Source organism: Giraffa tippelskirchi, chromosome 10, assembly GCF_054371585.1.
Source record: "Giraffa tippelskirchi isolate mGirTip1 chromosome 10, T2T-mGirTip1v1.2.pri, whole genome shotgun sequence".
NCBI classification, from domain to species: Eukaryota; Metazoa; Chordata; class Mammalia; order Artiodactyla; family Giraffidae; genus Giraffa; species Giraffa tippelskirchi.
Genome location: NC_137284.1, coordinates 71,764,467 through 71,790,795, shown reverse-complemented (window position 1 = coordinate 71,790,795; position 26,329 = coordinate 71,764,467). Strand labels below are relative to the sequence as shown.

The 26,329-nt window shown below is 38.2% G+C and overlaps 1 protein-coding gene across 12 annotated transcripts in view; it reads left to right on the top strand.

Annotated features, from left to right (window-relative positions):
• CRPPA (CDP-L-ribitol pyrophosphorylase A) overlaps window positions 1–26,329 on the top strand; it is a 417,735-nt gene that overhangs the window by 150,494 nt on the left and 240,912 nt on the right. For all 12 annotated transcript variants that reach the window (XR_014067823.1, XR_014067824.1, XR_014067826.1 and 9 more), the window contains one exon: window positions 7,584–7,681. Coding sequence is in view for 6 of the 12 variants with exons in the window: in XM_081537647.1 (XP_081393773.1) it covers window positions 7,584–7,681 (98 nt within the window). In the remaining 6 variants the exon portion in view is untranslated. The remainder of the gene's footprint in view (window positions 1–7,583; window positions 7,682–26,329) is intronic.

Genomic DNA, 26,329 nt, shown 5'->3' with positions numbered 1-26,329 from the left:
TATGCCAAAGCCTTTGACTATGTGGATCACAATAAACTGGAAAATTCTGAAAGAGATGGGAATACCAGACCACCTGACCGGCCTCCTGAGAAATCTGTATACAGGTCAAGAAGCAACAGTTAGAGCTGAACATGGAACAACAGACTGGTTCCAAATAGGAAAAGGAGTACGTCAAGGCTGTATATTGTCACCCTGCTTATTTAACTTCTATGCAGAGTACATCATGAGAAACACTGGGCTGGAAGAAGCACAAGCTGGAATCAACATTGCCAGGAGAAATATCAATAACCTCAGATATGTAGATGACACCACCCTTATGGCAGAAAGTGAAGAGGAACTAAAAAGCCTCTTGATGAAAGTGAAAGAGGAGAATGAAAAAGTTGGCTTAAAGCTCAACATTCAGAAAACTAAGATCATGGCATCTGGTCCCATCACTTCATGGGAAATAGATGGGGAAACAGTGGAAACAGTGTCAGACTTTATTTTTGGGGGTTGCAAAATCACTGCTGATGGTGATTGCAGCCATGAAATTAAAAGACGCTTACTCCTTGGAAGGAAAGTTATGACCAACCTAGATAGCATATTTAAAAGCAGAGACATTACTTTGCCAACAAAGATCTGTCTAGTCAAGGCTATGGTTTTTCCAGTGGTCATGTATGGATGTGAGAGTTGGACTGTGAAGAAAGCTCAGGGCTGAAGAATTGATGCTTTTGAACTGTGGTTTTGGAGAAGACTCTTGAGAGTCCCTAGGACTGCAAGAAGATCCAACCAGTCCATCCTAAAGGAGATCAGTCCTGGGTGTTCATTGGAAGGTCTGATGTTGAAGGTGAAACTCCAATACTTTGGCCACCTGATGTGAAGAACTGACTCATTTGAAAAGACCCTGATGCTGGGAAGGATTAGGGGCAGGAGGAGAAGGGGACGACAGAGGGTGAGATGGCTGGAAGGCATCACCGACTCAATGGACATGATTTTGGGTAAACTCCGGGAGTTGGTGATGGACAGGGAGGCCTGGCATGCTGCAATTCATGGAGTCACAGAGTCGGACACGACTGAGCAACTGAACTGAAAAGATGTAAGTTTAAAAGATGTAAGCATAGTACATATAACTTCCATCTGTCTTTTATGCAGACTGAGTTAAAGTCACTCGGTTGTGTCCGACTCTTTGTGACCCCAAGGAATTCTCCAGGCTGTAATACTGAAGCGGGTAGCCGTTCCCTTCTCCAGGGAATCTTCCCAATGCAAGGGTCAAATCCCAGGACCTCCTGCATTGCAGATGGATTCATTACCAGCTGAGCTACCAGGGAAGCCCAAGAATACTGGAGTGGGTAGCCTATCCCTTCCCCTGGGGATCTTCCTGACCCAGGAATTAAACTAGGGTCTCCTACATTGCAGGTGGATTTTTTTTTTTTACCACTTTAAATACCAGGGAATCCCTTAAAAGATGTAAGAATAGTACATATAACTTCCATCTGTGTTTTACGCAGATCACCATTTCACTGATTTTTTATATCTTGCCCCGTTTGCTTGATCGTTTCTCTATGTGTCAGGCCCCATGGGCATGTTCATGCCCTCTTTTGCTCTTTCTCACTCTTTCTTGTCCGCCTTTTGGAATTGTGAGTTAATTAGTTGGTGTTTTAAACTGCTAAATTTTTGACCACTCATTGCCTAATAGCAAACTAATAAAAACAATAAAAATTAATAACCCATGAGTCAAATGAGAAATCACAGTGGAAATTAAAAATGTATGCAGTGAGAAAAGTGAAAATGAAATAATTTAAACTGAAAAATATCATAAAGTTTAATGTATAGATTAAGCTGTTATTAGAGGAGAATTTACAGCCTTAAGTTTTGATCCTTGAACAACACGGGGGCTGGAACCTCAGCTTCCACACAGTGTAAAATTTATGGATAACTTTACAGTTAACCTTCTGTGTCTGAGGTTCTGCCTTTACAGATTTAACCAGTCACAGTTGTGTAGTACTGTAGAATGTATATATGGAAAAAGATTCCATCTGTAAGTGGATTCTCACAATTTAAACCTGTATAGTTCAAGGGTTGACTGTATTAGAAAAAAGGAAAATCAGAGAGCCCACTATTTAAGCATCTTTTGTAAGAAATTACAACAGTCAATTAAACCCAAATAGTGGAATGAAGAAGATATTGAAGAAAATAGTAAGGAGTCATGAGTTAGAAAATAAGCCTAAGATAGAGTCAATAAAACTTTCTTTTGAAAACGTTAATAAAGTTGATAAAACCTTGGCAAAACTCAACATGAAAAATATTGAAGGCTCAACTAATTATCATCAGAAATGAAAAGAGAGCATTGGTGCAACTCATAGACATTGCAATGAGATGTTGTAAATAACTTTGTTGGTCATCTTAAAGTGAAAGTGTTAGTAGCTTAGTCACATTCGACTCTTTGCGACCCCATGGACTGTGGCCTCCCAGGCTCCTCTGTCCATGGAATTCTCCAGGCAAGATTACTGGATTGAATAGCTGTTCCCTTCTTCAAGGGATCTTCTGGACCCTGGAATTGAACCTGGGTTTTCCGCGTTGCAGGCAGATTCTTTACCATCTGAGTCACCGGGGAAGCCCTATAATGAAATACTGTAGCCTGGGTGGCTTAAACAACAGTGTATCTCTCACAGTTCTGGAAGATGGGAAGTCCAAGATCAAAGCACTAGGAGATTTATTTCCCAAATAAGGGCTCTCGTCCGGGCTTGCAGAATCTTTACATGGATGAGAGAGGAAAATCCGGTGTCTTTTTCTCTTTTTATGAGGGCACTAATCTTATCATGGGGACTTCACTCTTATGATTTTATGTAAACCTATATACCTCCCACAGACCCTGCCTCCTAATACTATCACATTGGGAGTTAAAGCTTCAGTATGAGTTTTGGAGGGAACACAAACATTCAATCTACAGCTTTATGCTAAATGATTTAAATTTAGGTCAAATGAACACATTCATAAGCAAATACAACTAGGAAAAGTAGTCTATCCATTTAAGATATGAATCTAACTGAAAATGCTACTACAAAAGCAGTTGGCTTTTCCAGTGAATTTTACAAAACCATTAAAGAGAAGAAATAATGTCAATTTACGTCAAATAACATCAATTTCATGGTGACTGCAGCCATGAAATTAAAAGACACTTACTCCTTATGACCAGCCTAGACAGCATATTAAAAAGGAGACATTATTTTGCCAGTAAGGCCATCTAGTCAAGGCTATTGTTTTTCCAGTAGTCATGTATGGATGTGAGAGTTGGACTCTAAAGAAAGCTGAGTGCCAAAGAATTGATGCTTTTGAACTGTGGTGTTAGAGAAGACTCTTAAAGAGTCACTTGGACTGCAAGGAGATCCAAGCAGTCCATCCTAAATGAAATCAGTCCTGAATATTCATTGGAAGGACTGATGCTGAAGCTGAGACTCCAATACTTTGGCCACCTGATGTGAAGAACTGACTCATTTGAAAAGACCTGATGCTGGGAAAGATTGAAGGCAGGAGGAGAAAGGGACGACAGAGGATGAGATGGTTGGATGGCATCACCAACTGGATGGACAGGAGTTTGAGTAAACTCCTGGAGTTGGTGATGGACGGGGAGTCCTGGTGTGCTGCAGTCTATGGGGTCGCCAAGAGTTGGACATGACTGAGCGACTGAAGTGAACACATTTTTCCAGGAAATAGAAAAATAGAGAACAATTTTCCAGTTCATCCTATGAAGGCAGTGTAAATGTTTAGTAAAAATCTGACAACGACCTTAGAAGAAAAAAATTACAGGCTAATTTTTATCATAAACATAGCAATATTCCAAAGATTGCATTATCAGATTAAAACATTATGAGTTAGAAAAAAGGAGATAAAATTTTGTTCACAACTGACATGTTTTTATATATAAAAAATTGGAAATAAGTTGTAAACTCTTAGAATTTATAAGTGAGTTTAGCACAGTTACTGAATACAAAAACTGTATAGAAATCTTACTATATTTTTGTGTATCAACAAAGAGAAAATGTAATAAAATATTATTTGCAATAGCATAAACAAAGTTGTTTAGATATTTAGCAAAAATTACTAAAGGACTCTGTACTGGAGATTATAAAGCATTGAGAAAAATTCAGGAAGATATTAATAAATAGAGAAATATATCCATAATTGAAAACCTTGATATTTTAAAGGTGTCATTTTTGTCTAAAAAAGCAGGTGATTTTGAGCAAATTTATTGTAAAATTTATTGCAAAGATCCCCCCCTCCCGAAAGCTTTCTTTTTAGAACATCTGAGACATGGCGTGAAATTAATGTCATAGATTTTTAATTACTCCATTTTATTCATGCAGTTGATCTTTGGACAACATGGGTATTAGAGGCACTGACCCTCCACAAAACTGAACATTCACATGTAGTTTACAGTTGGTCCTCCTTGTTTGTGGGTTCAACCAACTGTGGATTGTATAGCACCATACTAAGAACTGTAGTATTTCCTACTGAAAAACTGTGTATGAGTGGATCCTTTGCAGATAAAACCCATGTTCAAGGGCTAACTGTACTTCATTTTTGAAGGGAGATAATGTCAATTTTAATTTATTGTTGATTTACACTTGATAGGGCTTGGAGTTAGGTAAAGGATATATGATGCAACAAAGAAGGGATATCTGCATATGTTGTGTTTTGTTTTAAAAAGTATTGTTTATGCATTATTTTATAAATTAGTAAGAATTATTATGGTGCCATCATATTCATTGTATATGTAGTGAATTACTTGATGCTTAAACATTAGATTTTTTATTATAATTTTTTGGTATGTGAGAGAAACATTTGGAAATGTAATTGGACATTTACTAGGATGTTATAAAGTCCAAATATTCGAATATTTGAGAGAATACAACACATATTTGAGTTAACTTGATTTTCAAAAGCTATTGCTTGTATTATAATTACAAGCAATAACTATAGCCTTCTGATCTAAAGCTTCCAGGACACTCAAGTGTTCAGGATAGCATGCGACTGTTATGTTCTGGCTTCACAGCGTTCATTGCTGAATCATTCCATGTTTTTTTGAGTGCTTATTGTATCTTATCAATATCTTGTATCTTATCAGAGTAACTTCATGCTTATACTCTTTCTACTCCCCAAACATTAAGTTTTTTAAAAAATCTTGTTTCTCTTCATAGCTTTCAAAGCCCCTTGCTTCCACTAAGCAAAGCTTACTCACCTTTCAAGAATGAACTTCTAGCTCATGTTAGTGTAAAGAATTATCTAATATTGTCAACCAGTTTATTTTTCTAATCACAGTGATGTTCTGTAGTACTTACTATCTGTACCATTCATTTGTGTTATTAATTATATTTAATTAGGCTCTTGTATATAAAACTTTTTATTTTGTGTTGGGGTACAGCTGAATAACAATGTTGTGATTCAAGTGAACAGTGAAGGGACTCAGCCATACATACACAGGTATCCAATACTCCCCCAAACTCGACTCTCTTCCAGGCTGCCACATTACATTGAACCCAGTTCCATGTGCTATACAGTAGGTCCTTGTTGGCGATCCATTTTAAATATAGCAGTGTGTATGTGTCCATCCCAAACTCCCTAACTATCCCTTCCCTACATCCCCCCAGCAATTGTAAATTTGTTCTGTAAGTCTGTTTCTGTTTTGTAAATAAGTTCATTTGTGTCATTTTTTTTAGATACCACATATAAGGAATGTCAAACAATATTTCTCCTTTTCTGTCTGACTTCCTTCACTTATTATGACAGTCCATAGGTCTGTTCACCACTGCTGCAAATGGCTTTATTTCATTCTTTTTAATGGTTGCATAATATTCCATTGCATAAATATATACCACATCTTCTTTATCCATTCTCTGTTGATGGACGTTTAGGTTGCTTCCATGTCTTGGCTCATGTAACTTAAAAGTATAGACATTTTCAACTTGGTAGGAGCTTTACTGATGGGTGAACACAGTCCTAAAAGGACAAAATGATTTTAAGATATTACAATTATAGCAGGTCCATTTTCAGTGTAGAAGTATCCTCTCAATCCATTTAAATTACTGTGCCTGTATTAGTTTTCTTGAATTTGTAGGATGTAAAAGAGTGAATGTAAAAGAATGTTTCACATTAATAAGGTAGACAGCATAATAGAAAAAGCACAAGCTTTGGAAAGACCTGGGTTTAAGTACCTTGTGATGAGTAAAAAACAAGAATTATAATACTTAGCTAATAATGCATATTTATTTTGAGCCATTAAATGGGATAATGACTGTGAAACATTAGGAACTTTCATAGGAAAATCCTTGATGTTCAGTTTATGTCAGATAGCTCTTTCTTTTCATTTTAATGCTGTAGAATAGCTGTGTGTTTGTGTGCTTAATTTCTTTGGATTTGGATTCTTTTTCTTCCAATCATAACCCTGTGATATTGGGCAAGTTACTTTGTTTCTCTGAAGTAAAGTTTCCTTAATCTGTTACATAGATTCACAATAATACTATTTGTACAATCATCATGAGAATTGATGTGAATATAGTGTATGACTCTTGGAACATGTAATACTCTTGATAAGTGGAAAGTGGATAGTAATAGGAACACCATTAACTGGTGACATTTTAAGTGGTTTGTCATTCTCAGCTTTGTTTGGATGAATCATTAACTATTGCTGCTGCTAAGTTGCTTCAGTCGTGTCCGACTCTGTGCGACCCCATAGACGGCAGCCCGCCAGGCTCCGCCGTCCAAACAGTGTTTATAGAAAGTCTGTTATACGGAGTTACCAGTGTTAGAAGCAGCTGGGTCAAGTGTTAAACCTACTTTGATTTGGGACTCCTATTTAAAATTAGGCTTTTAAAAAAAGTCTTGACATAATACCATGAAATATTTTCTTAAATTGGTAGTAATATAGCCTTTTCTTAGTATTTTATATCTGCTATAAAGGAGGACTGTGCATATTTTGTGAGTGTATCCAAGGTTTACCAAGGTGACTGTCTCTATGTCATACAGCTTATGATTTTAAATTATATCATTTCAAGCCTTCCAAATTTGGAGAATATCTATTTTTGGCTGTTTTAACTTGTGATAGTAGTTAAACAGGCAGGAATTTAATTGAATTGACTGAACCTAAAGGAATGGCAAGAAAAATGCTGTGTGTCATCAGGGTACCAGATGGCACAGTGAACTGTATGCAGGAGATATCTGATGGCCTAAAGAGAGGATCTGCTTGAGAGAAGGGATTCTATCAGATCCTGGGGGATTCCTTGTAAATGCAGAAGGATTGAAGTCTTGAGCAAAATAGCTGTCACCTCCAGTTACTCTCTTCAGATGTTTCTGAAGATCTCTTATTTCTGTTGCTTACATGATGTCCCAGTTATCCACCCACAAAATGTTAAATACATAGATTTACTGGCTTGGTTGGTCAATGAGTCAAGAATATCTCTGTGTAGTTCAGGTCACTTCACTTGGCCCAAAGCCCACAACTCCCTATTCAATAGTTATGAATAGCAGGTAAGTATAGGTTTCAGTGTATTAGGGGTTTGTTTCACAATCTGATTGAAGCTTAAAATTTCATCTCTTTTTTATTTCAGAAAGAATTTCACAACAAGTTTGTGTAGTTATGGACACAGAAGAAGATGAAGAACATGTAGGTCGTTGTCTTGAAGAAATGCTAAAAACTGAATTAAATGTAAGTATTCAGATATCCAGTTTGATAAATGATATTAGATTGCCACATACTTTAATTGTACAAAGATACCTTCTTTGGGAAGGCATGAAAATGCTTTCAAGCTAATTTTCTTATTTCACTTTAACAAAATTCTTTGTTTTACCTGCACTTTTGACTTGACATACAGTCCATTCCTTTCATCTACTCTCTTCTGGTCTTCCTCCCTAACTTCACCCTCTGAGTTCTATTTCTCCTTTAAACTTTAGAGTCAGTGTGACTCCTTAGAAACCCCCTGCCCTGGTACACTCGGGCCCCCATGAGCTTGACACTTGTCCTGAGAGACACAGTGTCTGGTGCATTCTACATATTTGAGTAAAATCCATTGAAAACATGAAGAAAATAAATTGAGAGAAAAAAAGAGACACACATTTGCAAAAGATAGGATACTTATGATACTGAAGAGGTGGATGTATATTTCTTGCTGCCACCTCCTTTTTCTGAACTGGTCAATGTCCAAGTTAACCTCATATTTAATATTAGGGTTAAGGAAATGCAGAAGTAGTAGTGAGTGTGAGGAGGTGTATACGAATTATACACCTACCTAGGGGTATACATTATACCCCTAAGGGCATCCATTATTTTTATGATAATCTTGCGTTTTGAAATGTTTTGCTTGCCAAACTGATTGTAGTAAGCTTTCAACAATTTTCTTGTTTTCGTTAAATTGTGTAACTGCCCAGGGTTATGGTCAATATATGATGACTTTTTAACAACTTACATAATTCTAGTTGAAAGTAAAAGGAACAAGTTTATTTTAGTAGGCTAGTTTTATCATGATAACAGTAAAGAGAACAGGCTCTGATATCAGGCAGCTGGTGCTCAGCTGTCTGTTGTATTGCCCAATTTTCTTTACCTTAAATTGAAAATGTTAATGATACCTTCATTGTAAAGTTGTTGGGGCAGTTGAACTTTAAAATTGTATTTTAATGCACTTAGAAAAGCATCTGCCATATCATAAGTTTTCAATGAATAGGGACTAAAATAGACTTAACAATGATGAGTTGAGATGAAGGTGTGACAGTATTAAGTAGTAAATCGTTGTTTCTGTTGAGTCAATAAGTCCTCTCTGACTCTTTGATACCTCATGGACTGCAGCATGCCAGGGCTCCCTGTCCCTCACTATATCCCAGAGTTTGCCCAATTTCATGTTCATTGACTACATGTCCAAGTAGTAAATACTACTAGTTTCCAAATTTCAGTCCTGTATTAAATCCATGAACTGCTAAATACATAGATTCCTGAAATGTGTAAACATTATGAATCATCTGGGATAAGTTCTAGAATGTCAGTTTTTAACAAGCTCCTCTCGGTGGTTTTGATGGCAATCAGTGCTAAATTCTACCAGTAGCATTTGGAGCAACAATCTAAAGCTGAAAAGAAATGGCAGCTATCTCAGCTGTCTCTTGAGTTTGAAGGTTATATACTACATTCTTCTTTTCCATGTTGCTTCTATCTGTAGACTCTAGTTATTCTACTTCTGTTGCTGGAAATTTTAGCACCTTGTTCTTTGTTTTGTGTCTTGAATTCACTGCTAAGAATCTGTTTCTAGGTTCTGTGCCCTAATTTCACTGCTGTGTCCTGGGGGATATTTAAGTGTAGATAACTTCCCGTTGTCTGACCTCCTGAGGCAATAGTTTGGACACTGGCAACATTTTACCTGAAAAATAGTCTTCTACTCTTGGATAATTTCATTCATGCTTTACCCACTCAGTGTAGAAACCAATAGGATGGGACCCTGAAAGACTGTGACTGGAACTTTGGCTATCAACCCTTGCTTTAGAAAGCTGGGTTCTAAAAATGGGTTCAACACTCTTGTTGAGCACCCAGCTGTTGGATCCTATGTGACTTATACCTTGATCTTCTCAGTATTAGATACTACAAAGAGTCCTTTTTGTTAAAAAGTGTTGCAGTAGTCTCTTTTTGTTCCTGCTTTTCCTGTATATGTTTGATAATTATTGACCTAAAACAGACTGCCATATCTTTCTTCAGCAAAGATAGGTTTCTTTGGGGTAAACAGAGAAGTGAAATTTGTGGTCTGCAACCATGACAAGCCACATGCAAGTACCCCCATAGCAAGGGAAGAACACTTTTATAGAAGGGAAAAGGAAGTTGGGAGGGCTAAAGTGAATGGACAGCCCATGGTTTTCCATTTGCTGAGTCCTCTCCAGGAAAGTTGAGTGTTTGCTCTTGTAGAACAAACTGTAGTAACAGGTTGTGAGAGCACCCCCTTCTGGTCTCCCAGCTCTATTTTAACAGAAATTTCTGTTTAACAGAATTTCTGTTTCATTGCTTGTTGTTTTGTTGTTTTAATTTTTATTGGTGTATAGTTGATTTACAATGTTGTGTTTCTGCTATACAGCAAAGTGGATCAGTTATACATATATGATATATGTATATCCACTCTTTCTAAGATTCTTTTCTCATATAAGTCATTACAGATTATTGAGAAGAGTTCCCTATGCTATACAGTAGGTCCTTATTAGTTATCTGTTTTATTTCTAGTGGGGCTTCCCATGTAGCTCAGTCAGTAAAGCATCTGCCTGCAGTGCGGGAGAGACCTGGGTTCAATTCCTGGGTCAGGAAGTTCCCCTGGAGAAGGAAATAGCAACCTACTCCAGTATTCTTGCCGGGAGAATCCCATGGACAGAGGAACCTGGCAGGCTACAGTTCATGAGATCTTGAGTTGGACACGGCTTAGCGCTTTTTTTTTTATAGTAGTGTGTATAGTCAATTCCAATCTCCCAATTTATCTGCACCTCTCTTTCCCCACTGGTAACCATGTGTTTGTTTTCTGCATCTGTAACTCATTTCTGTTTTGTTAAGATCATTTGTAGCATTTTTTCTTTTAGATTCCACATATAAGTGATATCATATGATACTTGTCTTTCTGACTTCACTCAATGTAACAATCTCTAGGTCCATCCATATCATTGCAAATGGTATTATTTTATTATTTATGGCTGAGTAATATTCTGTTTTCTGTATGTACCACATTTTTTTTATCCATTCTTCGTTTGGTGAACATTTAGGTTTCTCTCATGTCCTGGCTATTGTATATAGTGCTGCAGTGAACATCGGAGACTGTGTATCTTTTTGAATCATTGTTTAAATAATGATATGATATGAAGTTTAGGTATACACACAATATGTATAACTGGCACTGTGTGATTTTTTCCCAGCACCCTAGCTTCTCGGGTCCTTTCCTCCTCATTTCCAGTGTCTGTTATTTTCAGTGCTCTTCATCTGTCTGCCTGTTGGGTCTCATGTGGATATGAGTTGCCATCATCTTAACTGTGCTGAAAGATAAATACTAAGGCTACTTCTTAACTTCTGGCTGCAGTGTTTTATCTTTCTTTACTTTTGCTCAATTACTCTCAATGCGCATATTTAAATTTCATTGAAAACTTGAAGCCTGCTATCTTCTCTCTTTCAGCTACCTTTTGTTTCATACATTTCTTTACTTGGATACCATGATCCTTCACTTTAGTGGATCATGGCTCTTTTATCAGTATCTCTAATTCTCTTGTCCTTCTATTAAGACCTGTTTTGTAAAACCTCGTTCATGTTGTCAATTTAACTTTTCACTTCTCTGAGCCTATATTTCATCTTAATACTGCTGGAGAAAATTACACAGCAGTGCAGATTATTATCATTTAAAAATAATGATTTTCATTCTTCAGTGAGCACTGAATATTGTAAAGTAAGCATACCATGATTCCATCGTCAGCTCCCTGTTCTCCTCAGTGGATATTTTAAACTTCTTCCTCTCCCCTTAAATGTCTAACCCAGGTTTGTTAATGTCAACATTATCGGCATTTTGGACTATATATTGTGAGGAACTTTCCTATACCTTGTACAGTTTAGCAGCATACCTGTCTTCTACCCACTAGATGACAGTATTACACCCCCTGGTTGTACCAAGCAAAATGTTCCCAGACATTGCTAAAGGTTGCCTAGAGGGGGGCAAAATCACCCTCCAGCTGAGAAGCACTGGTCTAACTCAACCATTAGTACCTCCGCTCTTAGATATGATCTTGCCTCTAGCTTCAGAGTGTAACTACATACTCAAATGTGAGAACATTCTTATCTTCCACGCACCAGATCTTTCAAGAACCTTGCTTCTGTAGCCATCCTCTCATGAAAACTATTTCCTCTCCTGAGCTTTGATTTTGCTCTTCTCTTCTCCCTCCCCACCTTGATCCATGTTCCTTCCATTAAAACAAAAACAAAGAGATAGTTCTAAATACAAGGTTACCCTGTGGTAATCTTGCATAAGTTTAGGATCATTTATCTTCCCGTTCCTCAGTCATCACATCCTGGCTTCTAGGCCAACCTTCCATGGGAACTGCTCTCCATGAGGTCCTCCGTGACCGTCCTATGGGAAATCCATAAGACATTTATTGGTTCTTACCTTATCTGTTGTATCCCTTGACTCCCTTGTATGATACTCTTCTTTTTCCTAGAAGGAATCTTATCCAGTGGATTCTGTAACATCTTGTCTTTCTTATTAACCTTTTTCATTTTTTGGTTTCTTCATGCAAGTTTCTTTTGCAGGATTCAAGATTCTATTGATGATTTTTAGATTTTTGTACATAGGTAAGTGTATTTCTTAAAAGAAAAAGTTGATGGCTTCAGGTATCTTTTATTTGCTAGGTACACAAAATATTCTCTAGCCCTGAGTTTAATCACTTTCCTGAATGTCAGATCTGTATATTCAATCAGAAGTCCTTTAAATATCGATGATGTTTCACATTCACAGTTTCTTTTTTCCAGCCAGTCCTTCTCCATCTGCTGGGGATATCAGTTTCTGAAAATGTGTATCATTTACTTAGTTACCTAAACCTTGTGTAAGGTATAACTCATCTTCTATCTCACTCCTGAAGCAAATCAAGTTCCAAAGCATTTGAATTCTACCTCTTACTATCCTTCCTATGTTCCTTTTCTCTTGATTACCACTGTTCTACACACCATGACTCTTGTCCAGATTATTGTAACAGTCTGTTAACTCCCCATCGGCCTTCAATGTTATTCTTCTCAGATTTATTCTTTATGAGACTGTTTGAATGATGATTATAAATTGTTTATCTTATATTATCCCCCAGTCAAATCTGTTTCTTGGTTTTCCATTGCTTCTAAAGTAGTATGAAAATTCCTTGGTATGTCTCATAAGATCTCTCACATCTTACTAGTACGACTAATAAAAATAACAAAAACGGCAATAATAACAGCCAGCAATTTTCAGCACTTATTTTGTGTTAGGTGCCATAGCAAATGCCCTTAACAACCTTTTGAAATGTGTACTGTTATCCTTATTTTCCAGAAGAAAGAACTGGGACATAGAGGGGATGTTTAAATGGTTCTTGTTAACATTGCTATGAAGGAGCAGAACAGATACATGGAGGTGAACTTGGACTCAAGTGACACCAAATCTGTCTTAACTGGTACCTTGGCCAAAGAGCCCTGCACTCTGTAACCATGCCCTCTTCCGGCCAGCTTTACTTTCTGTAGTTTCTCAAATGTGATAGTACTTTCTGCCTCATGGCCTTCACGCATGATGTCATTTTCCTCAGGAAGCCTTTCCTGCTTGTTTTTCTCTGAATTCTGGTTTATGTATCCTTCTCTTTTGTTCTGTGGAGGCTTTACAGCCCCACGTGAGGTCTTCCCAAATCATGATGCAGTCTTGATAAAAGACGGACATTTTTAGAATGTTGAATAGATAAATAAATGAATAGATAAACGATCATGACTTCTTATTACTAAGCTGAACATTGTCTTGCATATTGTACCATGTTTGCTGCATAACAAGTTACCCCAAAATGTAGTGACCTTAATTAACAAACATTTACTCTCTCACAGTTTCTGTGGGTCAGAAATCTAGGCACAGTTTAGCCAGGTTCCTTTGACTCGAGGTCTTTCATCTGATTTCAGTCAAGCTGTCTGACCTCTGTAGACTGTCCTCTGCAGTCGAATCTGAAGACTTGATGTGGAAGTGGATTCTGCTCTCACACCTACCCGGTTATTAGTAGGTCTCAATCACTTGCATGTGGGCTTCTCCTCAGGGCTGCCTCACCACATGGCACTCAGGACTGAAGGCACAGTGCTTTTGTAATCTAATCTTACACGTGACACTCCATTGTGTCTTTCGTATTCTGTTGATTTGAAGCAAGTCTGTATGTCCAGCCCACACTCTAGAGAAGGGAATCATATAAGATTGTACATATTGGAAAGTGTGGATATCATTGTGGGGTGTGTATTAGAGACTGATTATCACAAACTTATTATCTCAAATAAATCTCTTACTAAGTTGCAAAAAAGAAAACGCCCACTAGTATTGCCATCCTCCTTATCTGTGGCCTGTGAGGCAGACTATATATAGGCCTGTTTCTCCTCTGAACATCAGCAATTTGCTTTATTGTACCTAAAATTTCCTCATTGGGACCATTAGCCATCTCAACTATAATTCCCTAGGCAAATAAATGTAGGTACAATCTATTAATGTATGGAATCTAGTCCTTAGTACTTAAGTCTACCAGAAATTCTGTATAAAAATTGCAGAGTTGATCAGGAAATGCTGAACAGTTTTGGAATCAGTGCCAGACAAGGAGCGCCAACTATGGCCTGAGGACATACTCTCACCAAGGAATGAATATAATCTCCTGAACTAAATGTCTGTCCAATATAAGCCAGCTTAACAAATTTTCAGATTCCAACCAAGAAAAAATATTAAAGACTAATTTGTTCATGTTTTTATGATGATCAGTCCATAGTATAGCCCTATAACCTGTTGCATAATCTGATGAAACATACTGAGTATAGACTGAATTTTAGAAGAAATGAGCCTAATGAAGGTATAGCTTGTAAAGTAGAAGTTCGTGTGTCCTGTTAACTGACTCAGGCAGTCTTGGTTGACCTTAAGAGGAGATGTCATTCCTTTCTGCTAAATCTGCCCTGGCTCCTAAATTTGCCTAAAAACTATTAAACCACACAAGGACTGTATCAGAATGTTTTCTGTTATAAACAGTCACAACACTAACAATTATTGAGTGCCCTCCATGTTCCAGAGAGAAAAATATGTACCTTAATCCTTTAAAATAAACCTATGACCTTCTTTCTCATTTTACAAATAAAAATAGGGAGATCTATGGCTTAATATTTTGTCCTAAGATATGTAACTCATTGACTGTGGGTGCTGCTTGATTCATTATGATTTCTACTACTGAATATTTTTCTAAGAAAAGATGAAAGAAGAGAACTTGAAAGTTTGACAGAAGGCTTATACCTAAGGTCAGAAAGAAGTCTCCTTGGGAAACTAATTAGCAGTTTTCTGTCATTTTTCTCTCCCTTTATAAGGGCACATTTACCTTACAGCATTTTCAGCCCATAACTTACAGATGCAAAATGCCACATATTCTAATATTTTTACCTCTAGAGCTTTTGTCTAATTTTGAAAAGAACATATAAAAAGCATGAAGTCGCACTATGAAGTCCAGGCATCTGTAGGGCAGATCTGTGTCGGTGTGGTGCTGCTCAGTACACAATGGGAAGATTGTTTTATTGGCATAAAAAGAAAGAATATTTCCTCATGAAACTAAAGGAAGAGATTGGTTATGCTTATTATAATTATCCATGCTAGATTGTGACACATACCTCACTATAGTGAATATCTCAACTCAAATGTAATGATACACACCAAACACATGGAAAGGTAGCTAAAAGGTGAAATAAAGAATTAACTGAACAGAGAACCCTTCTTCCACCCTCCATTCATGTGCACATTTCACTCTAAGTTAAATTTCAAGTCTTCATTATCAGGCTTGATTTCTTTAAGGAGACTGAAGTATTTCACAGAACTGAGCTACTTCGGAGACAGAGATCTCCAGAAGGTACATCAGGGCAGTAGACAGTAATGGAAGAGATTTTTCCCCTTCTTCCCAGCTCTTGTTGAAAAATAATTCATGCTATATACCGTGCCGAGAATAGTAAGGAATTTATAAGTAGGAAAGTTAGTCTTTCATTTTCATTAGTTCCTTAATTCATGAATGTCTTTACTAAATATTAAATGCCTATCAAGATTTAATCACTGGGGATGGGGCTGGGGTGGGAAGGAGGCTCAAGAAAGTGGGGATATATGTATACTTACAGCTGATTTATGCTGTTGTACAGCAGAAACTAACACAGCATTGTAAAGCAATTATCCTTCAATTAAAAATAAGAAAAATGAAAAAAAAATAAGCACTGGATTTAGGCAGTTGAACTAAGCAAGTATAGTTCTCTGTTCTCAAGGGGCATACTGTACTGTTGGGGATAAAACAGTAAACAAATACACAGACTGTGTAACTACAAATTGTGATAACTATGCTAGGAAAAACTAAACTGTCCTTATGTAAAGGAGCCCTGGACAGTGATTTAAATTGCTAGTAGAGAGCAGTAAATGAGAATCTCTTGGCAGATGTGGCATTCATTTGAGGCTAGACTGGTGATGGGGCTTCCCTGGCGGCTCAGATGGTAAAGAACCTGCTTTTAAGAGAGACCTGGGAGACCTGGATCGGGAAGATCCCCTGGAGAAGGGCATGGCAGCCCACTCCAGTATTCTTGCCTGGAGAATCCCATGGACAGAGTAGCCTGGCGGACTACAGTCCATGGGGTCTCAAAGAGTCGGACATGACTGAGCGACTAACACACAGACTGTGGTAAGCAGGAGTTAGCTATTTAAAGAGAAATACAGAAGGGGCAATGTGTGAAAACCCTCAAAGAGTTCGGTTCAGGGGCACTGAAATAAGACTTGTATGACTGGAGTGGAGGTGGACTGGTAGGAGGTAAGGACAAGAGACTAGGATGGGTCTAAATGCGGTCTTGTAGGTTTTGTTAGATTACTGTGACTGCTACCACCTCCACTGCTACTGTGACCACTACCGTTGCTTATATTTTGTGCTAAAAGCAAAATGAAGTGGTGGAAGACTTCAGCTGAAAATGCCATGATCCAGTTTAACTAGATTGTTGGCTGTTGCTTCTTTAAAGTAAAATTCTATAGAAAAAGATAGCATTTAATGTTTTTATACATCACAGTACCCCTAAAATCACAAGTGTCCTCAACTCAATTTTTGTTAAGTTGTTGAGTTTGTTAAGCTCCTATAATAAAAGAAAAGGAACTCCTGAAGAATGCTGATCTATAATCTGAACAAACAATAGCAGCTTTTTGTGTTTCGCTTATCCACCCCTACCTGTTTCCTGGAGCATATAATTTAATTATTGTTTAATGTAACCACAAATGACAAACAGGATATAACTGAAAATCATTTGTTTTCCTGGGTGAAAGCCATGCTTTGGTTTATTGAGGCTGTCTGGGGTACTTAGTTTATTTTCCCTAATGCCTTCAAGGTTTTGTCCAGTGTATGGATCTGTGCCTTCTTTTATAGACCTAACTGAATTCAGTGTATCACATAGTAGTCAAACAAATATCCAAAATAGCGAATGAAGTAAGAAGAAAAGCAGAAATTAAAGAAATAGAACAAACTCAGTTATTTCAGCATTGTAAGACCTGTTCAAAATATGGCTGAAAGTGAAAAGTGTTAGGTCATTCAGTCATGTTAGACTCTTTGTGACCCTGTGGATTGTAGCCCGCAAGGCTCCCCTGTCGGTGGGATTCTCCAGGCAAGAATACTGGAGTGGGTTGTCATGCCCATCTCCAGGGGATCTTGCCAAGCCAGGGATCGAATTCAGGTCTCCCAGGTCTCTCTTGAAGGCACGTTCTTTACCGTCTGAGCCACCAGGGAAGCCTCACAGGTTATTTCTTGCTTATTTTAACACACAACATATTTTTAAACAATGTTTAAAATAGCGATTTTTCATTTTTTTGAAGCTGAACGCTGTACAGTGTAATAGTGAAATAACACTGTGAACACCATTTCTTGGACCTCTGACTCTGAACAATGCCAACACAGTTAATTCAGTTAGAGAATGTGGTTTTGGTGTATGTTAAAGACTGTAGAAATTAGCTGAAGGCCATCCAACAAAATCCATTTAGTTTGTTTGGGATGTTAGCCAGATTTCCTGATCAGTTTTCCAGAGGTAGAAAGGTCCAAAGTTACAGGACCACCTAGTTGCTTGGGATGGTATTAATTATGTTCATGCTCTATTTAATAAAATTAACAGTTTATAATTATATGGATTGTCAAAGCTTTAGAATATGGTTATTAATGAAAGAGTAGGGATAATCCTTCCTAAATGCCACTTTCTCTACTTTTTCTTTGTGTACTTAACATGTCTCCACCTTTTGTATCTGTGTATATTTTTGAAACATAGGGACATATTGAAATATTACTTTTCCTAAAGAAACCAGATGGTTAATTTGTGAAAATGATAATCCTTGTCTGCTTAGTAATGAAGTCATTGCACAAAAGTTCTAGTTACGTTATGCTAATTTGAAAACAAACAAGTTGAGAGAATAGCCAATAGTCTAACTTTGGGCATATATTTGTAAAAATCAAGTCTCCTCTTATAATTCAGGAAATGGATTTTACACACATGGTAAATATATTTAGAGAGAAAATTTTTATAAAAAGCTGAAAAAAATTGCTCTTTGGCATGTAGATTCTAGTTTCCAACCCTCAACTGTTGATTTTCATGAATATGTGTACACTAATTTTTTTATGCTATTTAAACAGAAATAGAATTTTAAAGCTTAGTCACTGATTTCATTTCATTTTATTGATTTCTTTTTGGTTCTGAATAGAGGATAAGTAATATTTTTAAATAATCATTTTATACTTATCAATGTTTCCCAGAATACTTGAGTTTGGCGGTGTTTCAACTATTTGCATGAAGCATGACTATACTTAGTAACACCATAAAGTAGATTATTCTGTTGTTCTGGTGGCTTTAGGTATATAACAGCTCTGAGGTTTTTGTTGTGTTAGGGAAACTGAACCAAATATACTCCTTTGAACTTGTGGTCAGGATAAATTATCCATGGTATTTTGGTACCTGAGAACTTGTTTTCAAAGCCTTATACGTAGTTGTCTGCTTAGGTTAAAAATCTCTCTTTCTCCTCATTTGCTCAGTGACTGTTCCCTGCAAAGGAGTCAAAGTCTACATTTTAACCTGTTATTTCAGACTTTTCACAGTTGGTACTGAATCTTTCTGGCTTCCCTGGTGACTCACTGGTAGAGAATCCACCTCCCATTGCAGGAGACACGGGTTCTATCCCTAGGTCAGGAAGATGCCCTGGAGGAGGAAATGGCAACCGACTCCAGTATTCTTGCCTGGAAAATCCCATGGACAGAGGAGCCTGGTGGGTTGCAGTCCATGGGATTGCAAAGAGTTGACAGGAATGAGCGTGCATGCACATGTATAAGTCAATCCCGTACCCCCTCCCCCTCTGTCTCTTGGTAGCCATAAGATTGTGTTCTGCATCTGGGACGCTACTTCCATTTTGTAGATGAGTTTATTTGTATACTTTTTTTTAGATTCCACATATACGTGATATCACATAGATCTTATCTAATCATTTTGAACACACTTGTTATATTTGTGGTGTGTTATTTTAAATGCTTGTCTGATAAAATGCATTTTGTTAAAGCACAATTTTAATATTCTCTTGTTTCCAAGTAACTACTTAAGTCTTCAAGTTGTTAGAATATTATTCCTTTCAATGTCAGCTACTGGTTGAAGATCAAAAACCAGAACTCTCCATCTAACCCAGGATATTGCAGTTGCTATGTCATTAAAATTTTGGTACAGATAATGCTTTGTTCTGGGGGCCGGCCTCTGTGTGCATTGTAGAATATGTAATAGCATCCCTGTCTTGGGCTTCCCTGGTGGCTCAGTGATTAAAAAAAAAATCCACCTACCAATGTAGGATATGCAGGTTTGATCCCTGGGTCAGGAAGATCCCCTGGAGAAGGGTTGGCTACCCACTCCAGTATTCTTGCCTGGGAAATCCCCTGGACAGAGGAGACTGGTGGACTAGAGTCCACAGGATCTCAAAGAGTCGGACACGACTGAGCACAGCAACTGTCCTCTGCTAACTGGCACGGTTATTACTTTCCCATCCCAATTCTGACAACTGACAATGTCTCCTCATATTGCTGGGTTGCCTCTGAGGACAGTTCCCCACATTTAAGAGCTGCTAATAGAAACTGTTTTATTTCATGTACACTCAAATTTTATAATTACTTGGGGATAAAGCCATATATGTGTGTGGCTTTTTATATATAATTATAATTTCTAATGAATGCATAGCTAATGTAATAAACTGTAACCTTTAGACTATTTAAATCATGTATACAACTGAAAACAGTGTTTTGTGTGGATTCTAATAATTTCAAATTAATGACATTTCGACTAGAACATAATTGTACATACTTAATTAGTGCATGGTTATATGGAAACTAGGTTCTAATGCTATTCTGTATGTATCTGAGCAGTGTCTGTGTTACTTAGAGTCAAAATTTTGTAAGTATAAATTTGATTATGCTGTAAATTTGGTAAGGATTTGAGGGAAAATACAGTTGAAATAATGAATTCTTTCATTTTTGTGACTTAGTTTGCCATACTGATAGATTTAATAAAAGACATAGGTAACTTACTTTAGATGCTAAAGAAAGGCAATACCTTCAGTAGAGTCAAGGTTAAGGTTACTCTGTTGGTTAGATGAAGGCACATTCCTCGGTGAATTTATCTACTGAGAATGAGACAGGACTTTCAGATTATATAACCTCTCGTTTCTTCAGTGTGATCAATGAACCAGTTATAGCAACATTGCCTGATAGCTTGTTAGGAATGCAGATTCTTAGCTCCCATTCCACATCTAATGGAATCAAAATCTGTTTTTTAATGAGATTCTCAGGGTTTCTTATGCAGATCAACCTTGGAGAAGCACAGGTCTTAACTTTATTTCAGTTAATTTTATTTTCCCAGCATGATCTCCTCAAGGATAGAAACTGTTTGGTCTGTTGCTATGGTTTCAACATGCAGTCTAGCATCTGTCTCAGAGTCCTTAATAAATACTTATTGGTTGAATGAATGAAACTCTAACCTATGCTAATCCACTAGATAGGAGGGTACCCTACTTTTTGTGACTTGAACAAAATTTTAAATTAGGACAGATTAGATTTGTTTATGTCAGCTTGCCAATTCTCAGCTTGCAAATGTTTCATAAATTACTAAGAAACGTTAAGTGAAGTGAAAGTCCGCTCAGTTGTGTCTGACTCTTTTTGACCCCATGGGCTACAGTCCATGGAATTCTCCAGGCCAGAATACTGGAGTGGGTAGCCTTTCCCTTCTCCAGGGGATCTTCCCAACACAGGTATCAAACCCAGGTCTCCCACATTGCAGGCAGATTCTTTACCAGCTGAGCCACAAGGGAAGCCTAAGAAATGTAGGGTGGTCAAATTATCCTGCATACTTTTTTAAACATATCATCCTTTATCATATACAAAATGGATAATATTTATAAAATATGCCTGCCAAATATGATTTATGTGAACTAGTGCCTACATACTACAAATTTTCCCATTAGTTATATATAGCGTAACGTTCTGTAGTAAAACTCAGTGGAAAGATAAGCTTGAGCAGGTTTGGTAGCTTTACCTTTTGCCTGGATCCTTTCTAGCTTTCTAGATCTGAATGATAAAATGGGAGTCTTGAATTGTTTGTGATAGTTGTCAGGTTTGTTAAGATTAGGACCTGTATCTTCAATTCCACAATTCTTGCGGTTTTGCATCAGAAAATAACTGACTTCCCAGGGAAATTTTAACAGTGAGACACAGGGACATGTAAAGGAAGACTTTCATTAAGGTGATATTATGACCTAAATCAAATCTCTTATGACTATACAGTGGAAGTGAGAAATAGAGTCAAGGGATTTGATCTGATACACAGAGTGCCTGAAGAACTATGGATGGAAGTTCGTGACATTGTACAGGAGGCAGGGATCAAAACCATCCCCAAGAAAAAGAAATGTAAAAAGGCAAAATGGTTGTCTGAGGAGGCCTTACAAATAGCTGTGAAAAGAAGAGAAGCAAAAGACAAAGGAGAAAAGGAAAGATACACCCATGTGAATGCAGAGTTCCAAAGAATAGCAAGGAGCGATAAGAAAGCCTTCCTCAGCGATCAATGCAAAGAAATAGAGGAAAACAATAGAATGGGAAAGACTAGAGATCTCTTCAAGAAAATTAGAGATACCAAGGGAACATTCCATGCAAAGATGGGCTCAATAAAGGACAGAAATCGTATGGACCTAACAGAAGCAGAAGTTATTGAGAAGAGATGGCAAGAATACATAGAAGAACTGTACAAAAAAGATCTTCATGACCCAGATAATCACTATAGTATGATCACTCACCTAGAGCCAGATATCCTGGAATGTGAAGTCACATGGGCCTTAGGAAGCATCACTGCAAACAAAGCTAGTGGAGGTGATGGGATTACAGTTGAGCTATTCCATTTGAGCTATTTCAAATCCTAAAAGATGATGCTGTGAAAGTGCTGCACTCAATATGTCAGCAAATTTGGAAAACTCAACAGTGGCCACAGGACTGGAAAAGGTCAGTTTTCATTCAAATCCCAAAGAAAGGCAATGCCAAAGAATGCTCAAACTACTGCACAATTGCACTCATCTCACATGCTAGCAAAGTAATTCTCAAAATTCTCCAAGCCAGGCTTCAACAATATATGAACTGTGAACTTCCAGATGTTTAAGCTGGACTTAGAAAAGGCAGAGGAACTGGAGATCAAATTGCCAACATCCGCTGGATCATTGAAAAAGGAAAAGAGTTCCAGAAAAACATCTATTTCTGCTTTATTGACTATGCCAAAGCCTTTGACTGTGTGGATCCCAACAAAGTGGAAAATTCTGAAACAGATGGGAATACCAGACCACTTGACCTGCCTCCTGAGAAATCTGTATGCAGGTCAGGAAGCAACAGTTAGAACTGGACATGGAACAACAGACTGGTTCCAAATAGGAAAAAGAGTGCGTCAAGGCTGTTTATTGTCACCCTGCTTATTTAACTTATATGCAGAGTACATCATGAGAAACGCTGGGCTGGATGAAGCACAAGCTGAAATCAAGATTGCCGGGAGAAATATCAATAACCTCAATATGCAGATGGCACAACCCTTATGGCTGAAAGTGAGGAAGAACTAAAGAGCTTCCTGATGAAAGTGAAAGAGGAGAGTGAAAAAGTTGCGTTAAAATTCAACATTCAGAAAACTAAGATCACTGCATCTTGTCCCATCACTTCATGACAAATAGATGGGGGGACAGTGGAAACAGTAGCTGACTTTATTATTTTGGGCTTGAAAATCACTGCAGATGGTGACTGCAGCCATGAAATTAAAAGACTCCTTGGAAGAAAAGTTATGAGCAACCTAGACAGCATATTAAAAAGCAGAGATATTCCTTTGCAACAAAGGTCCGTCTAATCAAAGCTATGGTTTTTTCAGTGGTCATGTATGGATGTGAGAGTTGGACTCTAAAGAAAGCTGAGCACCGAAGAATTGATGCTTTTGAACTGTGATGTTGGAGAAGACTCTTGAGAGTCCCTTGGACTGCAAAGAGATCCAACCAGTCCATCCTAAATGAAATCAGTCCTGAATATTCATTGGAAGGACTGATGCTGAAGCTGAAACTCAATGCCATCTGATGAGAACTGACTCATTTGAAAAGACCCTGACGCTGGAAAAGATTGAGAGCAGGAGGAGAAGGGGACAACAGAGGATGAGATAGTTGGATGACATCACTGACTCAATGGACATGAGTTTGAGTCAAACCTGGAGTTGGTGATGGACAGGGAAGCCTGTTGTGCTGTAGTCCATGGGGTCACAAAGAATCAGACAGGACTGAGCGACTGAACTGAACTGATGACAGTAATTATGGTACCATCACCTGCTTGGCATATATTGATTTCAGTGGCTCTGAAGCTCTTGACTCTTCCAGGACCGAATCTGAAGACCTGCCTTAAGAGACTTTGTTTTCTGTCCAAAACCCAGAAAAATGATCTGAGGAGATTGTCAGTGGTGGCAGTTAAGCCTTTTAGTACTCAAATGACTTCCTCCGAGTGAGGTGTTTCGTCTTGAGCTGACCTTGGGACTTGTAGTGTCACTGTCATCTGAGTAAAAGTCTGGTGGCTTCCGTGACATAGTACTAGTTACCCGGAGTAAACCGACACCCTGTCTGTTTGAGAGATTAACAGTGTTGAGGGTTCCACAGAGCTTAGTCTGGGGACTGCCGCTCACAGGCAGTATGGTTTCAGATAGGTTCTGTGACTTCTGTGCTGTCCTTCCTTATCTGTAACATACGTATAATGCTAGTGTACTCAGAGGTATGTTGTGTGGTTTCAGATACTTGTTTAAAGTGTTTAGCACGGATTAGCTCAGCTGGTGAAGAATCCCCCTGCAATGCAGGAGACCCCTGTTCGATTCCTGAGTTGGGAAGTTCCCCTGGAGAAGGGATAGGTTATCCACTCCTGTATTCTTTGGCTTCGTGGTATTTCAGATTGTAAAGAATCTGCTTGCAATGCGGGTGACCCAGGTTTGGTCCCTGGGTTGGTAAGATTCCCTGGAGGAGGGCATGGCAACCCACTCCAGTATTCTTTCCTAGAGAATCCCGGTGGACAGAGGAGCCTGGTGGGCTACAGTCTATGGGGTCACAAAGAGTCGGACATGACTAAGCAGAGTGTGTCTGATAAATAGTGAAACCTTAATAAATGTAAGATTTAAAATGTAAAGGGGTAATGGATGAGGGATATGGTGATGTGTCACAATGTCTTTTAAAAGTGGAAATTAAATAAGTGAGTGGAATAATAGCAAACATTAAATGTGTGCTCTATGCAAAGATGGGCATTATGTAAATTCAAGAAGATAAAGATAAAAGACATGGCAGCACTCACAATAGATTTGGGACTTTCTAGAACAGAGACAGTTTTCACTGCATTGTAAGACTGTCATCTCTGGGCACTGTGACTTTTAAGGTACATAATTAAAGGAGAACCAGCCCTTTCCTGGGTGTTATAAAGGCCTGGGTCCAACACCATTGCAGGGTAGCAGAACCTTGGTTCTAGTACTTTTCTGCCTGCCCAGCATTTAGGATAAAGTCACTGTCAAGACTTTGGTATGTCTGACAGGCTAGGGTCTGAGTCTTGTGGTGGCAGCTGAGGAAGTGGAGGGCCACTGATATGATCCACCAGCTCAGTGTTCATGGTTAGAGATGTTAGACGTTCTAAAAAAAAAAAAAAGAGATGTTAGATGTTCTAACATAGATGTTAATACATGGTAGAATGGTAACCTGATTTATGAATGTTTACCACCTCAAAACTCTACCAACGTTTGTTGTGTTAAAGCTGTAGCTTTTTCCTTTGAAGCTTTCCTGGAGACCAGCCAGTAGGGAAGAAGTCCTGAAAAAGTTCATTCTTAACTCTCACTTATTAATATAACGAGCCCATCAGTTCTGAAGTATTCCCTTTACTTATGAGTGAACTGACCCATGGGACTTAAGCAATGTGTCCAATGTCGTACAGCAAATTTTTTGCAGAGCTAGATTCTAACACCCAGGGATCTTGGCTCCAGGTGTCCTGTTCGTAACTACAAACAAAGAGCTTTAGAGTTGATTCTAAAAAATAATAGGGTAAATGTGCAATGAAACATGGACAAAACCACCACAAAAGTCTGAAAATAGCCATGAAGCAAATATTAATTGGCAACTTAGAATTTGGAAGTAGTGAATACTTCTGAAAGGAGTGTCTCAGGTGAATACCACTGAGATGGAGGGTGAGGAGGCTCTGGGCTCTTCTCCTTAGACTGGAGGTTGAGGGACAGCACCCACAGGCCAGAAGCCACTTCACCAATAAAGGCAGCAACTAATGAACCGATGGCCCAGACTCAGCCATCTTTCGGCAGCAGTGGTAGCTACCTAAAATTCTCTGGATTTGCATTGTAGAAGTACTTTCCACCCCAGCTTTATTGAGATATTTTGCTGTTGTTCAGTCACTAAGTTGTGTCCAGTTGTTTGCGACCCCATGTACTGCAGCACGCCAGGCTTCCCCTCCTTCACTATCTCCCAGAGCTCGCTCAAACTCATGTCCATTGATTCGGTGAGGCCATCCAACCATCTCATCCTCTGTCGTCCCCTTCTCCTGCCTTCAATGTTTCCCAGCTTCAGGGTCTTTTCCAGTGAGTTGTCTCTTTGCATCAGACGGCCAAAATGTTGGAGCGTCAGCTTTAGCATCGGTCATTCCAATGTATATTCAGGTTTGATTTCCTTTCGGATTGACTGGTTTGATCTCCTTGCTGTCCAATGATTGAGGTATAATTTACCAAAAAAAATTGTGCATATTTAATGTATACAACTTGATGTTTTGATACACACTTTAAAGTGATCACCATAGTCAAGCCCATAGGTCCATCGCCTCACATAATTATCACTTTCTTTTTGAGAAGTTGGAGTGAGAAGATTTAAGATTTACGCTCTTAAGTAAATTTTGGTTTTACAATATACCATTGTTAATTATAGCCACCATGCTGTGCACAGGACTGGAAAAGGTCAGTTTTCATTCCAAACTCAAAGGAAGGCAATGCCAAAGAATGTTCTAACTACTGCACAACTGCACT